This window comes from Sesamum indicum, linkage group LG8, assembly GCF_026168435.1.
Source record: "Sesamum indicum cultivar Baizhima isolate 11 linkage group LG8, ASM2616843v1, whole genome shotgun sequence".
Classification (NCBI taxonomy): Eukaryota; Viridiplantae; Streptophyta; class Magnoliopsida; order Lamiales; family Pedaliaceae; genus Sesamum; species Sesamum indicum.
Genome location: NC_142664.1, coordinates 25,820,675 through 25,835,926, shown reverse-complemented (window position 1 = coordinate 25,835,926; position 15,252 = coordinate 25,820,675). Strand labels below are relative to the sequence as shown.

General features: G+C 34.5%; 2 protein-coding genes across 5 annotated transcripts; one reads left to right on the top strand and one right to left on the bottom strand.

Moving 5' to 3' along the window:
- The first annotated feature begins 318 nt into the window (after positions 1 to 318).
- On the top strand, positions 319 to 4,142 carry LOC105168863 (DNAJ heat shock N-terminal domain-containing protein). Its single transcript, XM_011089044.3, has 4 exons — positions 319 to 883; positions 1,961 to 3,166; positions 3,580 to 3,641; positions 3,734 to 4,142. Exons 1-4 carry the CDS (start codon positions 410 to 412, stop codon positions 3,789 to 3,791), a joined length of 1,800 nt encoding a protein of 599 aa, XP_011087346.1. The 5' UTR covers positions 319 to 409; the 3' UTR covers positions 3,792 to 4,142.
- A 4,436-nt stretch (positions 4,143 to 8,578) lies between these two features.
- On the bottom strand, positions 8,579 to 13,232 carry LOC105168862 (uncharacterized). 4 transcript variants are annotated; one of them, XM_088883485.1, is made up of 6 exons: positions 13,053 to 13,232; positions 11,642 to 12,404; positions 10,575 to 10,667; positions 10,362 to 10,427; positions 9,475 to 9,927; positions 8,579 to 8,982 (listed from the first exon to the last, which is right to left on the bottom strand). In XM_088883485.1, the coding sequence occupies exons 1-6, from the start codon at positions 13,181 to 13,183 to the stop codon at positions 8,866 to 8,868; spliced, it is 1,623 nt and encodes a 540-aa protein (XP_088739611.1). In that variant the 5' UTR covers positions 13,184 to 13,232; the 3' UTR covers positions 8,579 to 8,865. The 4 variants fall into 4 exon arrangements, with proteins under 4 accessions (XP_088739611.1, XP_088739614.1, XP_088739612.1 ...); XM_088883488.1 differs by having other exon boundaries at positions 13,048 to 13,172; XM_088883486.1 differs by lacking the exon at positions 13,053 to 13,232 and adding an exon at positions 12,881 to 12,978.
- Positions 13,233 to 15,252: the final 2,020 nt, after the last annotated feature.

The following is a 15,252-nucleotide window of genomic DNA, read 5'->3' as shown; positions in this document are numbered from 1 at the left end:
TAAATTTAATTTGCATTTTCAAAAAAGCAATCGACAGTCACAAAAAAAACAAAAATTTCTATTGCAGAAGTGGATAAACCAACTTAGAGAGACAAAACACTATGCATTCTATATCAAATAATTTTTTTTAATTTCAATTGAAAGGTAAAATAAGACTCAAAATTGTATATTTAAAAAATATTGTTTTTTAAGTGTAAATTTTCTAAAATTCAGGGTGAAAATTCTAAACCCCATACTTAGAGGGGGCAAATTGTCAATTTTCCCCAAATTTTCAAATCGAAATCCCATTTTTACTTGGTTCCATCTTGACTGCTATTTTCCCTTCAGCACCTGAACCCTAACATATATAAATACACAAGAATCAAACCAAACCCCTAGCAACTGATCAAACAGCAATCATCCTCAGCAAATGGCATCCTCGGAGAAGAGATGCCTGTACGAGGTCCTCGGCCTGAACCGCGACTGCACCGCCGATGAAATCCGGTCGGCTTACAAGCGGCTGGCGCTCCAGCGTCACCCGGATAAGCTCGTCCAAAGCGGAGTCCCCGAAGCCGAAGCTACAGCCGCTTTTCAGGAGCTCGTGAACGCCTATGAGGTCCTGTCCGACCAGCGGGAGCGGGCCTGGTACGACTCGCACCGGAACCAAATCCTCTTCTCCAGTTCCACTGCTACCGGTTCGTCCAGTTTCGTGCCCGATTTGTTTCCTTTTTTCTCAAATTCGGTTTATTCCGGCTACTCGGACTCGGGGAGGGGTTTTTACAAGGTTTATGGAGACCTATTCGAGAAGATTTACGCGAATGAGGTGAATTTTACGAAGAAATTAGGGTTGCCCTTGCCGAGGGAAGCTCCGGTAATGGGCAATTTGGAGAGCCCTTATGCTCAGGCAAGATTTTCGCCGTCACTGTTTTCATTTGGGTTTGCAATTTATTGACTCTGGTCTGAATGTGGAGAATTTTAATTGGTACCACCAAAATATGCTTGTTATGAGTGTTCATTTATGCAATTTAAGTTGGAACTACCTAAACTATACTCGTATCTTGGATTATTAAATAATTTGAAAGTTCGAAGTGTCACAGCTTTGCATGTATTTATGCTTATATAGTTGTGCATATCACTTTTAGTTTTCTCCTAATGCACTAATGTGTTTCGGGGTTGTGTCTTTTGATAACAACATCTAAGATTTCTGTAGTTTCATCTAGGATGTAAGCTGTCTACACATATTAACAACCTAGCTTGTGAAACACGGACGGATCTACTTGGGGCCAAGCAAAATAAGAATTAGGCCTCATTTGGTTCATGAGGTGAAAGAGAAGTCTAAGGGAATGAGCACCTACTTTGCTTAGGATTCGTATAGTACTTTTTCCTTAAAGTTTTCGGGTATGACTTCAAGGAAAGTAATTCTCATATTCCCCTTGTTTGATACAATGAAAATGGAGAAGGAAGGTAAAATGATTTTTTTAAAAAAAGCTTACTAATTAATCCATCATTCTATGCTAGGTAATGTTTAAACAAACTATTAGAACAAATTCAATTACTACAGATTTTCTGATGTGTTAGAGCTCATTGGGATAGTACAATATTGGCTGTATTGCTATTGCTTCCTTTGCTAGGATGAGGCCCCTAGTCTTAGATAAAACATTAGCAAAAATTCTTAGTAGAAACTGCAGGTTGAAGTGTTTTTATACATTCTTTAGTTGTGATGGCAGCTTCTCCTCTGTGAAATTACCTGTCTTTTACTTTCTTAGATATTGTTATTTTGCTATTTTCCTTACCAATCCTTTTAAGAGAAGAAAATGAATATCGGAACTTCCGGGTGATTATTGGAGCTCTTACTAATAGCAGAATTTTGCATCTCTTTGACTCTTTCAAATGTTTGATAGTATCATGCCTGTGTTTGACTTAAGTTTTAATCATAAGTTGTTCTGTTAGACTTACAATGTTTTAATTTATTTTTATGCAGGTTACAGCATTTTATAACTACTGGTTGGGATTTATCACAGTAATGGACTTCTTTTGGGCGGATCAGTATGATGCTATGGCAGGTCCAAACAGGAAGTCACGGAGGGTAATGGAGGAGGAGAACAAGAAGTTGAGGAAAAAGGCAAGAAGAGAGTATAATGAGACTGTGAGAGGGCTGGCAGAGTTTGTGAAGAAGAGGGATAAGAGAGTAATTGATATGCAGGTAAAGCGGAATGAGGAGATGGAGAGGAAGAAAGAGGAAGAGAAACGGAGAAAGAAAGAGTTGGAGAGACAGAAAGCAGAAAAGGCAAGGAATTATGAGGAGCAGGAGTGGGCAAAGGTGGAGGAGGTGGAGGAAGATGAGGCTGAGAATATGCTGGAGGAAAAGAAACAGGAGTTCTATTGTGTGGTCTGTAGCAAGAAGTTCAAGAGTGATAAGCAATGGAAGAACCATGAGCAGTCTAAGAAGCACAAAGAGAAGGTGGCAGAGCTGAGGGAAGCATTTAGAGAGGAAGATGAAGAATATGAAGCAACAGAAGGGAGTGAAAGGGAAGCAGAGGAAGAAAAGGAGGTTGAAGGAGATGTTGTTGGTGATTTGTCAGCAACTAACAGGGTAAATGATTTACCGGAGCAATTTGAAGATGCTGTTGTAATTGAAGGAGATGATAGTGATGATGGAAAGACTGCATCTAGTGAAGTGGACGAGTTTTCTGGTACTGATAATCATAGTAGATGGAAGGGAATAGCTGCAGAGCTGGGATCAGATGATGATGAGGCCAGTATGATTGAAGCTATGTTGTCTCGGAGTAAGGGGACGAGCAAGAATCAGCCCAAGGCTTCATCAAATAAAACTCAAGTGGAGATGGATGGTGATGAATTGGAGTTCATGGAATATAATAACACAAAAGGTTCACGAAGGAACAGGGGAAGCAGGAGGCAGAGAGGTAGAAGACAAGAAGAAGAAGGAGAAACAATGAAAGCGGATGTGCCAGAGAGAAATGGTGAGGCTGGTGAGCAGGATGAACGAGATGATGATGCCGAGGAATCAAGTTCCCATCCTTTACCAGAACCTGAGGCTAGGAGGAGAGTAGATGATGCAACAGAAAGGAGTCATAAGCGTCCGCAGCAAGCCGTAAACAAGAAAAATACAGCAAAGAAGGAAAATGCTTCCAGGTTGAAGGCTGCATCCAAAGGAAGGAAACAAAAGGTACTGTGTCTTAAATTGATTTACTGAAATCTTTAAAACCATTTCTGGGTTGTTTTGCTTGTTTACATATACCAAGACATGACGGGTGGGTCTGCGCAACTGCACAGGATACTTTTTACTGCATGTACCTCGTCGTCACAATTTTCTATGATTATAATGTATAAAGTTACGGGTGAGAGTGTAAATAATTACCTAACCCATTTGGAGAGCTGGGCCAGCAACCAGGCTAAGGTCTCTTACCCAGGGATGGTTTAAACTCGACGGACTATATCATCAAGTTTCTTACTAGATAGACTGCTGCCCTCAACCAAACTGTTTAATTTAGTTTTACTCTTAAGTAAATAACATATTGGTGTTTATGCAATACCTTATTCCAGTCTTGACAAGTTTTGGTGCCAACCAATGTTTTTCAGGTGGCAACAAATGGTTCTGATACTAATGTATGTGAGAAGTGTGGAGAACAATTCGACTCCAGGTATTTTCTTCTGCAATTTGCTAAATTTAGCTCTCCTTCTGTCTGTCGTTTTCGTTAGTCCCCCTCTGAAATCCTTTCCATCCTTTTAACAGGAATAAACTGCATAAACATTTGGGAGACACCGGTCATGCTTCACTCAGATCTCGATGATATTCATTTGGTCGCTCAGATTGGCACCTCATTCTTCCGCATAGATTGAAGTATCAGCATCTTTATGCGCACAATTGTCCATTGCTAGAGTGCAATTGCAGAGTACCTCTTCTCTGTGCCACTTTGGCCCTAAGATCATTTTATATTTGTTTGTGCACACATAAATACAAGCCAATTAGAAGGCGTTTATCATCTCTCATTATAAAGTCTATCTTGACGCAAACCACAGCTTCTAGACGAGACACTTCCATTTCCGAATTTTGTATCTTCTGGAAAATGATTGATTTTTTCATCTGATAAGCCAAGGATCATGGCCGATGTCTGTTTATAAAAATTCTATTTTTTGATAAATGGGAACTTGTATAACTAGCAAAAGCTCATTGGTTTGATGTATTAACTGACAACAAAATGCTGAAAATTTCTGTTAGCATGTTGGAAGTTCTTAATACAAATGCGTGATGGGTCAACACTATTGCCCAGTTGTAGTGGGCAACACCAAAAGACAATAAATGTTAAGGTATATGTATGTTACTTGACACTCCCAGTTGTATATGTGTATATATCTCTTTTAATTATAATGATATGCCGATCAAATATGAATTAGATCATGCTTATAAATAAAATTTTAATTTAAAAACGCGTTTGATTAAATTTGTCTAAAATATTTCATACATTCATTTATCTAATAAAACATGTTCAGAATTTACATGATGCCAAAACTTAGAATAGTATAGAAATTAAAAATGAAGTTTTGTAAAAACAAAAACCAAACAAAGTCTTGCTTTCAAAAGAATGGAACGTACAACTCAAAAGGATAAACAAAAAGTAGATGAGATCTAGTAAAGAAGATTGATTGGTCCAAGTGTTGACTGATCATTACTAGTGCACAATTAGATTGTCACACCCATCACTTTCATTTCCCATTGTGGGTCAAGTCATTTATGATGGTATTGCCTTCACACTACTACCTATAATACAATTTCTGCCAATGAAAATGACATTCCCTCAATATTCTTCTACATATTTTTAAATGTGTAAATTGGATTATACATTATTTTATACAAAATTATATTCAATTATTATTGTGCTAATCCTCAAAATTTTAATATTCATTGTATAATGACCGACCATTTTAGATGATTGTATATATGTTCGATTCTCGACCGCTAGTAAGTAGATAATTTGTAAGTAATTCTATAAATTGTCTATGATGTCGATGGCATGCATTGGTCCGTATTGATAATTTAGAGTCGAAATCATCTAAATTTTTAAATAAAAAAAATAAAAAAAATCATATAATATTATATTGTGTATATATATATATATATATATTGGTGGGGTGGAAAGGATTGAAGAGAACACATTTATTAAGACATGGAAATGTGAACAGAAAATATTAGGACCACTTTACATTGATTGTCTTCAACATTGTTCTATTTGGGTTTAGGTAAGTTAGAGGTGTGAAGTTGGTCCCTTCACCTCTTTCGTATATATAACCTCAAATTCTAAGTAATTGTACTTGTGAAAATTATGTGAATTTAAAGTGTTTGTGGAATTATGTGATTTGTATTCATGAATTTGCCATCAAATCAATGGTCGACAAGTGTCCAGATGAAGTATTTCGATCAAACAAATTATGCTTCAAAATCAAAGATTCTAGCCAATTAAACAGCGCCACGTAGAGCAACTCCATGTACGCTCCAATCAAGTCAAGACAAATATTTGTGATATTTATCTTTTTAAAAAAATGCAAACATTAAAAAAATAATATCAAGTTGGTCAATCATATTATTTATCTCTTTAAATTAAATTATAAAGAGATAATACAAAATATGTTCAAGTGTATTACAACTCTACCTCTTTGGCATTTATATAAAGGCGTCACTAGAGCTCATTCAAACACACAGAGATAGAGAACGAAAACTCAAGTCAAAAGAAATATTTGTGATATTTATCTCTTTAAAAAATGCAAATATTAAAAGAACAACGCCAAGTTGATCAATCATATCATTTCAAATATTTGATATATTTATCTTTTTAAATTAAATTGTAAAGAGATAATACAAAATATGTTCAAATGTATTACAATTCTACCTCTTTGACACCTATAACACACAGAGATAGTGCACAAAGACTCAAGCAAGCAAAGCAGGCTAAATAATTCTCTCGACACAGTTTTTCAAAAGCTCAGGAATATTCAAAGACATTCAAGGCAAAGGTCGAGTCATTCGTCAAAGGTGCGGCACAAATTATAGCATTTAATTTGAGATTACAAGGGCTAAGCTCTTGATTAACATTATAAATCTTCAGATATATTCTCAAGAAGATTCAAGTGGCAAATCTACTTTAAAATTCTTCAATCCGAAGTCAAGACTATATCATTTTAATTCGGGATTACTGGCAAATGCCCTCGAGTTAACGTTATAGAAAATTCAAACAAAGCCAAAGGGAGATCTACAAGAAAATTTTACATTTGAATTAATCAAATATATTTTTGAAGAGAATAATAAGAAGATTAGATAGAATTTCTACCCATTTTTATCTATAAAATACATATTTTTATTTGTGATAATTTTTTTATGTTTTGATTTTCAAACACAATAAAACTCAGGCTCACAATATGTTAAAAAAATTATCAAATATCAAATCATATTTCAAAATATATTGTTAAAGTATTTGAATAAAATAAGACAACTCCAAAAACACGGATAGAGCAGAACTTCAGATCTACAAATGGCCCACAAGCTTTCTATTTAAAAAAGATATTGGGTCATTTTGATAAGAATTGATAAAAAAGAACAAAACTCCCATCTATTTTGTCGATCCCTAATTTGATATCTGATTTTAATGATTGCACGTCTTTATGAGTTGAACGAGATTCAAGCAGGGGAATCTGTTCAGTGTGTCATATTTGACAAGTAATGAGTGACAACAATTATTCAATTAGTTACAAAATTTGTTAAAATTTTAAAAATAAATTAGGAACTCCTTGCTTTCAAAAAAAGCTTATGACAGATACTTTTATCGTGATGAACGAAACTATTATTATTAATATTTTATATCTTATTTTATCTTAAACTTTTAATATATAAATTTATAAGATTTTTTAAATAAATTGAGTTAGAGTACTTTAAGAGATAGAAGAGGGCAATGGGGCAAAGAATTTAGAGTAAGTCCTTTAAAGGTGTATATTCTTGGTGAGTGGCCCATTCATCAAAGTATATGAAGTAGAGATGTGATCATAAACTTGGCTGGTTGGAATTTAGGACCACATACAACACAGACCTTTGGTTCTTTTCACATTCCAAAATTTAATGAAAACAAAACCTTATCCTACTGCACCTTCATGACAGTGACCAACTCTTTCTGCTCTTATCAACTACTTTCTTCATTTCATGCCATCATTCTTCAATGCTCAATTCAATATTTGCACTCATTTTATTTTCTTTTACTATATATATATATATATAGATTAATTTAAATTTCCATGATGGTTTTAATTAATTGGCATTATAATGCCATAATATAACCTTTTATATGATGAAGATATCTGAATATGATTTGAACTAAAACAATAATATACTCTCCTAAGTCGTCTTGATTGGTTGATACGATTTCAGATCTATTTTTATAGTTTTGCATCTGCAGGTTACAATACGTAGGTACTAAGTCTGAATGTAATTACTATCTTTTGGTATTCAAATAAATGAAATCATTTTGGAATATAAGGGTATTGATGTCGCTTATATGTTTGGATGCATCACATCAATACGGCTTGTATTATTGAACTTATAACGTCATTCAGGACAACTCTACCCCAATAAAAGTATGTGAATCCCTGTATTATTTTGTGATTTTCTTGACTTTTTAGAGCCTTTTTTGTCATCTTATTTTGATGGTACTATGTATGGTACTTGATATCTACTGCAAATATTTTTTCAAGTTTAATGATTAGTTTGGCCAAATCCAAGCTTAAGAGTCGAGCCCTTATCCATATTAAGCCCAAACCTTGTTGGGTTAAGCACAATTTACAAGCATTAAGGATATCATGCCCGCTAGCTAGTCTAACCACCCTACTGATTGGGCAGTATCCACAAATAAGGTGTTCCAGTAGACCTAGTACCAACTAGCAAGATCGTCATATCATCATAAGCCACATCGCCATAAAGGGGTCAGTAGGGATGTTATAGCCAGCTGAATCTAGTTGTTTGAAGCAGTAGGTAACTACTTTTTTTATTTTAGCGATTGACTTAGCAAGATCACTTTGAGCTAGCATATCTTTTAGAAGATAGCTCTAAATGCTGGATGATATTATCCCTGCAAAGTAAATATCCTAAAGATTGCAAGTATATCTAAACTAATCCCAACGAATCCTGAAATCTCTCCAAAGCTTGTTTATAAATAGTGGTCTAATGGGAATCAAGAAAGTAAGTTTAGCTCATTCCACTTCTCGAAAGCAAGGCTATAGGAACCCTTGTTGTTTTTGTGCACTCTCTACTTAGATTTCAGCTCCATTTTTCATATTCAAGCACTCCATCTCCGATCGCATAATTTATTTCGCCACAATCTCATGTTTATTCAAGTGTTTCTCATTTTATTTTGTCAAACACATTATTAACTTAAGCATCAAAATTTATGATTTTGCAGGTCAGTCCTCCGATAATTTAAATTTTTTGAGAAGATATTTCGATTTTTGTGATGTTGTTGAACCCCATATCACAACTCAATTTGGTGATTTTGACGTAAATCAAAACTCAACTAGTTAATAAGAATAATCAACTCGTTGCTTTTAATGCAAAAATGCTACCAAACATTCAACCACGCAAATACAATCTGTTTTACAAATCCCTATTCACCTATTACAAAGTCCAATATTTTATTTTTTCCTAAACAACAAATAATCTACATACATAAATAAATTTAGTTTGAACTCCACCCACATATAACAACAACCCGAATACAGACGACCCTACCCGTTGAATTCTCACCCCACCCATATATATATATAAAGGTCAATATTTCGATACAACTTGCAATATTGGCTAAAATTAAGCATATATTATTGCTGTTGTTGTCAATCTGCTGCAGCATCGTTTGGGTGTGAGTGTGAGGAGGTGAGTGGTTGGTTGGGCTGTTGTGATCTGTAGAGGGCAGCTGCCATTTTGTTGAACAAATCCATGTTCATGGATTGCTGCATTTTAATAATCAAAAAACACAAACAACAAAAACATCATTCGAACAAATCAATCATACAACAAGTGTAATATACTTGTCATATTTTCAACTTATTTTCAATATAAAATTGATAAACTGCTTAAAATAATCTCGCAGAAGCACCCCTTCAATAAATTAATGCATGTATATTTGTTTTCGCTTCATACACATATACGTATATATATATATATTTATATATCATATATAAAACTATTATTTGAATATTTAAGAAAAAAAATGTCCGTTCACATACTATATATATTAGAAATAATTCAAGAGACGATATAAATTTTAACATAGAAAATCTAAATATTTTTTATTTCGATTATAACTTGTGTATTAATTCATCAGTCACCTAAAATATCAAATTAAATTTTTATTCCAAATTTTATTATGTATAGATTCCCTTTTTATACTTAATCATAAAGGCATAAGACTTCAAGTCCAAGATTCAAAATCAGTGACGTACTTGTGTGAGAAATGTGTTGTAGGCATCGTTAAAATTAGGCACGGATGCATTGACGTGGGCAGCATCAACATTGGCTTTCAACGGAGCCGTCGCTGGAGGAGGAGAAGGAACCATCGGAGGCATGGCAAAGGGCGGCGACACGAAGGATGCCGTGGTGGTGCCGCCAAGAGGGCTGGCGGCGGCCGCATGGATGAAGGGAGGAACGGAACGGGGCAGGTTCTGGGCCAAATTGTTGACATCAAGCATTCCCATCCCCATTCCGGACATCCCCATTCCCATGCCCATTCCCATTCCTATTCCCATGCGCGCCAATAGAGCCATTTGAAGTTGTTGCTGCATTCCCAAAGGCACAATCATTTGGGGCATGTTTCTTGCACTGCTCATCATCTGAACTTGTGCTTGCAGTTGCTTTAGGTACTCAATCACCTCATCCAACATCGACGCTTTGTCAGTCTACATGTAAATCAGTAGAAATTAGGAGTACGGAATGACCACCTTAACTAAAAGTTTAAACTTTAAAAAAAAATTATTTAATATTCAAGATCTGGGATTAAGCGCCACATATACCCTATGAAAACAAAGAATAAAAACGCATCCCGACCCCCGTATAAACTTTTAAGAAAAGGGCAATGCAACTGCTCGATGCAAGAGACAGTGAACTTCTTTCTAAAACTTGAGGGAATCGGATTGTCTTTTATTTTTATTTTGGAGAGTTTTTATCCCTATTAATTAATATTTTCATAAGAGGATAAAACCCTTTAATATATTTGACAATAGAATACCACTTCATGACTTGAAGTTTTAAGTCATAAAGTGTTATTACAAACTTTGATAGACTAAGTAGTGCAAGAAAATGTGAAATAAAATACGTTTTCTTAAATACTCACCTTACTCGCGTTAGGGACCAACTTCTGAAGAGTCTTCATCTTCTCATTGATCCTGTCCCTACGTCTCTACAAGGATGCCATGCATACAATTTGTTAAGCAATTCCAATCATCACATTATATGTATTTAATTCAACTAAAAAAGCTGCCCCAAAATTTATATTTTTTTTTAATCGACTTATTACAAACTTATTGCAGTTAAACATTCGTCGTACCCGTTCTGATTGGTTATGTATAGCTGCAGCCCGACTGCGTCGTGTGGACGATTGGGAGCGGAAGCTCTGCCCATTTGTCATGCGTTGTCCATCCTGCCAAGATATCATAATTTTATAATGCTAATTAATAATGCCTCCAGTAATTTTATTCCACTTTTTCTTTATTTTTTTTTAAATAAAGTATCTGATCCCCTTAATTCAGAAAAATAATGAAAATTACTATCTTTTTTATGGTAGTCCTAAACATGCTATTTAGGGACTGCATCTTCACAATTCATGATACAGCTGTTTTTAATTACAAATCCTCTTGCATTTTACTTTTAATTATGTCATTTATCGCATTTAAGAAAAAAAAAATTGTAATGAAAAACAAACAAAAAATGTAATAAAATTGAGAATAAAAAAAATGAATTTGATAGAGAGCAATGTGATGCATGCATCAGTTTCCAATATTATAATACGTTAGCACATTTATATCAAGTTCCCAATGTCGGTGAGAATTGATTACATGTCTGCACTAATTCAGACATGCACTATGGTTTGGAATTGGAGGAGTGGAACTATACGTATGTCATCATATCCTATCCATGTCTATATCTTCTTGATTTCAAATGCTTTTATTACAACCGGCAACCTGTATTTGAATTGGAACCTGATTTCCTCCCGGGTGGACAGGACAACTGATATTAACTCAATTAAAATATTGATATATATTAATTATAAAAACAATTTTTTTTATGATTTTTAGTAAAAATATTATTAAATTTTAAGTCAGTATCGATTAAATCAATCTATGTTCAATTCAGTTCTAAAAATGCTGTTTGTAATCTTGAAAGTATCAAGGTTTATTTTTTCCGAAAGATCTTTATGTACGAAATTTAAGTTAGACATTAGAAGTTAAAAGACAAACTCATGAAGCATGCATATATATATATATATGTATATATAAACACGTTTTATAACTAAAATCAAATATTAATTTCTTTTTGTAAATAAAAAGAACAATGATTAAAATTAAAAATCAAATAAATTAACAAAGAAAACAAATTGAAATAATAGATATTTACCGAGCAGTCATGACAGGCGGAATCATCGTCGGCATTCCTGGCGCTCTTCAAACTTCGAGGGGATTCAAAGGAAGCCCATGTCATCATGGTGGTGTCTGTGTCTCTGCAGAAGGCTGCGCTCGCGCTCGCGCAGCCGCTCTCCTCCGCCTGAAAGCTTTTCCTCCCGCACCCCTGCTCCGCCGCTGATCTCACCCTTTTCGAATGCGTTTCCCCCCATTTGGAGCTCAATTTCACCACCCCTTTTCCCTGCTCATCATCCATTTCCCTCCATTTCCCACCGGAAGACGCGGCAGCTGGATTTGCTTTTACTTCCATCTGCTGGGCCGAGTTGGAGTTCTCCCTCCATTTTCCGCCGGAGAGTGTGGTGGGGCTCGGTTTCATCTCCCCATTCCCTTCCACCTGCATGTGGGAAAGGCTTTCCCTCCATTTCCCACCTCCCTGATCTGGATTCTCATGCTGCAAGTGCATGTGAGTGGAGTTTTCACTCCATTTTCCGTCCTGATTGTGTTCCGTGTGCATGTGGGAGGTGGAGTTCACGGCCAACGTCGAGGTGGGATATTTTCCGTGATGATCTCTACCATTTGGGGGGAGCTGATGAGTAGCTTGATGGACTATGGATTCAAGAGTGTCTCCAACTCCGGGTTTATGATCCCATGTTTGCTTGGACGTTTGAGGAGGAGGAGGAGGAGGAAGAATTCCCCCAAGTCCATGCAACGCTAGCTGCCCATTTTCCCATGTCAGCTCCGTCACTTCATACTTAGACCTGGAAACAATAAGGTCCACATAACAATGAAATTTTCAACAAGAACAAAAAATAGCCTCATTACATGTTAATTGTTATTTTCCGCCCTTCCCATCTCGTTCTCGTACTAAGTTTGAGTTCCAATAACTATATATATATACACACACATACATATAGAGGACAACTTGTAATTCCAAGATGAAAATGTACAAAACTAATGAAGACAAGAACTAGGTAAGACATAAAGAGAAGTTTCATACACCAAAATAGCCATGAATCGGGAGTATTTTAAGAAATTCTCAAAGCACTAAAATGGGTAGATGTAAGCTTAACTTAAATTGAGATGGATGGTTCACAAAATGTGGTAGTTGGAAATAATGAAAAAATAAGTACAAAAGGGGGAAATTGGACCTGGAAATGGAACTCATCATCATATCATCATCATCATTATCATATATATGGAGTCTTGTCAAGAAACAGTACTATAGATTACCTACATGAAAGAAAGTTTTCTCTGTTTTCCCCCTATATATATATCATGCTGCATATATATATATATATATATATATGATGAAGAGAGATAGAGAGAGAGAGAGAGAGGGAGAGAGAGAGAAAAGAAGCAGAGAAGAATCTTGGGAATTAGGATAAGAGAGCATATAAAAGCATTACATGGGGACAACATAAGAGAGATTTTGGTGAAATTGCACGTGAGGGGATCTGTTCCTCTCTTCTCCTTCTACTTGCTCTTCTTGTCTTTGGTGCCTCAGATTCCAGTTGGGCACTATGCACTCACTCATCATTCATTTACACACATACACACACACTCTCTCTCTCTCCAAATGCATAGGAGCTAATCAACTGCAAAATTTATCTGTTATACATATATATATATATATGTATTTTTCTTTGTAGAATGGTCCCCTTTGGATATGTCGGCCTCAAGATGATAAAGATTTGGAAACAAGACATGTGGTGGCAAGGAAAGCTAAACACAGGCTAAGGATAAGTTTTGGGACATGCAGTACCTACCCCTCCCTTTCTCTCTCCCCCCTCTTTATTTCCAGTTACCTAATTACTCTTTAATTTACTTTGGATTTTTACTTTTCATTTTTATCATTTGGGATGTAGATTTTGATGCTAATATACACGTTGGTGGGTCCACTATAATGAGTTCATATACTACCAAATAAATAAATTATTCATTATATACGTTAACGACATTTCCCATAATTCATCTAATTGTAATATTTTTACTTCAGTTGCAAATTAAAATAATATATTAATAGCTATTGTGTAGTATTCACCATAATTTTTTAATTTAACTATAATAACAAAATCATATAATTTCTATATAAGACTTTGTTTTGAAAACTCAGTTTATGAGTTTAAATTATGATTTATGGTTTTCAAATTGCGTGTCCCTATCATCATAATGTAGATAGTGCAATTTGTTGATGCATTTCAACGAATTATAATGGATTTGGGTTTCTTTGTCAACTTGGGAGGATACCAATAATAGCTCATGTTAATCATTGCTACTGTCGCTGTGTTATTGTATCTATGTAATTTTTACATTTTTTGATCATATAATAGCTACATATATATATACTTCCGATGACTCGCAAATTGTTTAAATATTTTGATTCTACTTAAGTAGACATCCAAGTTTTTGCTGATAATTATGTTATTAGTTACATTGAGTTTCTTATACTGAAAAATATATTTATTATTACGGAAAAGATGTTACGTAAAAGATTAGACGTTTCGTTGTTTATGAAAGATACCATAATTGTAATTTTATTGTAAGGGAAATTATTTTTTTCGTCCTTTAATTTTACTCCCTATTAGTTTTAGTCATATAAGTACGCCTTTTGTTTATTTAATCGTATGAGTTACAAAAATGATAAAAGTTAATCTTCCGATAATCGAAATTTTAATTTTCGGCCTAAAAGATGTCATGGCTGCTATGTGACTTTGGATATGTGTTGGAAGATACGTTGGATATATTTTAAAGGGGATATGTGTTGGAAGATATGTTGGATCTGTTTTAAAGGGGATAAAAATTAACAAATCTTAAATTATATTATATATAATTCTAATATATAAAAATATATTATTATTTAAAAAAAATTAACTTCTCCCCCATTTTTCCCATCCTGCCCCTGCTCGCGCTCTCATCCCCATCCCCTCCGTCCTTCCTCCCCAATCCCCTGACATTCATGAGAGGGCGATGAGTCGCCCTCTGTTATGGTGGCGATGATGATCGCTTAGAGGTGAAAGGGCGCGATCGTGCTCCTGCGCAGCAATGGCAGCAACGCTCTAATCGCGGTTCGCAAATTAAAAAAATATATATTAATTAAATTTATAAGTATAGTTAATATTAATTAAATTAAATATTAATTTATAAGTATAGTTAATATTATTTATAGTAAATAATATAATTTTTAAAATAATTTAATTTTTTTAATATTATAATTTTAATTTAAATTATAAAAAAATTATATTTTATATAATTTTTTTGGAATTTTAGTATTTAAATAATGTCCAGTTAGCATTGTTAGCTAAATGTTACTACATATGCCTGCACACGTATCTAAATTACCGGAAATTCAAAAAATTGCCTGCCACGTGGCAATTTCCAGCTTATTTTCAAAATCTCACTAAAAAATCATGTAGAAAATCCTAATTCAGACTATTTGTCATTATTTTTATAACTTACAGGACTAAATAAACAAAAAGCATACATATAGGACTAAAACTAATAGGCGGTAAAATGAAAGGACAAAAAAAATAATTTTTCCTATTATTATATAATTTTAAGACAAAAGTATTTTCCATCTCAATACGTGTATAAAAGATAAAACTAATT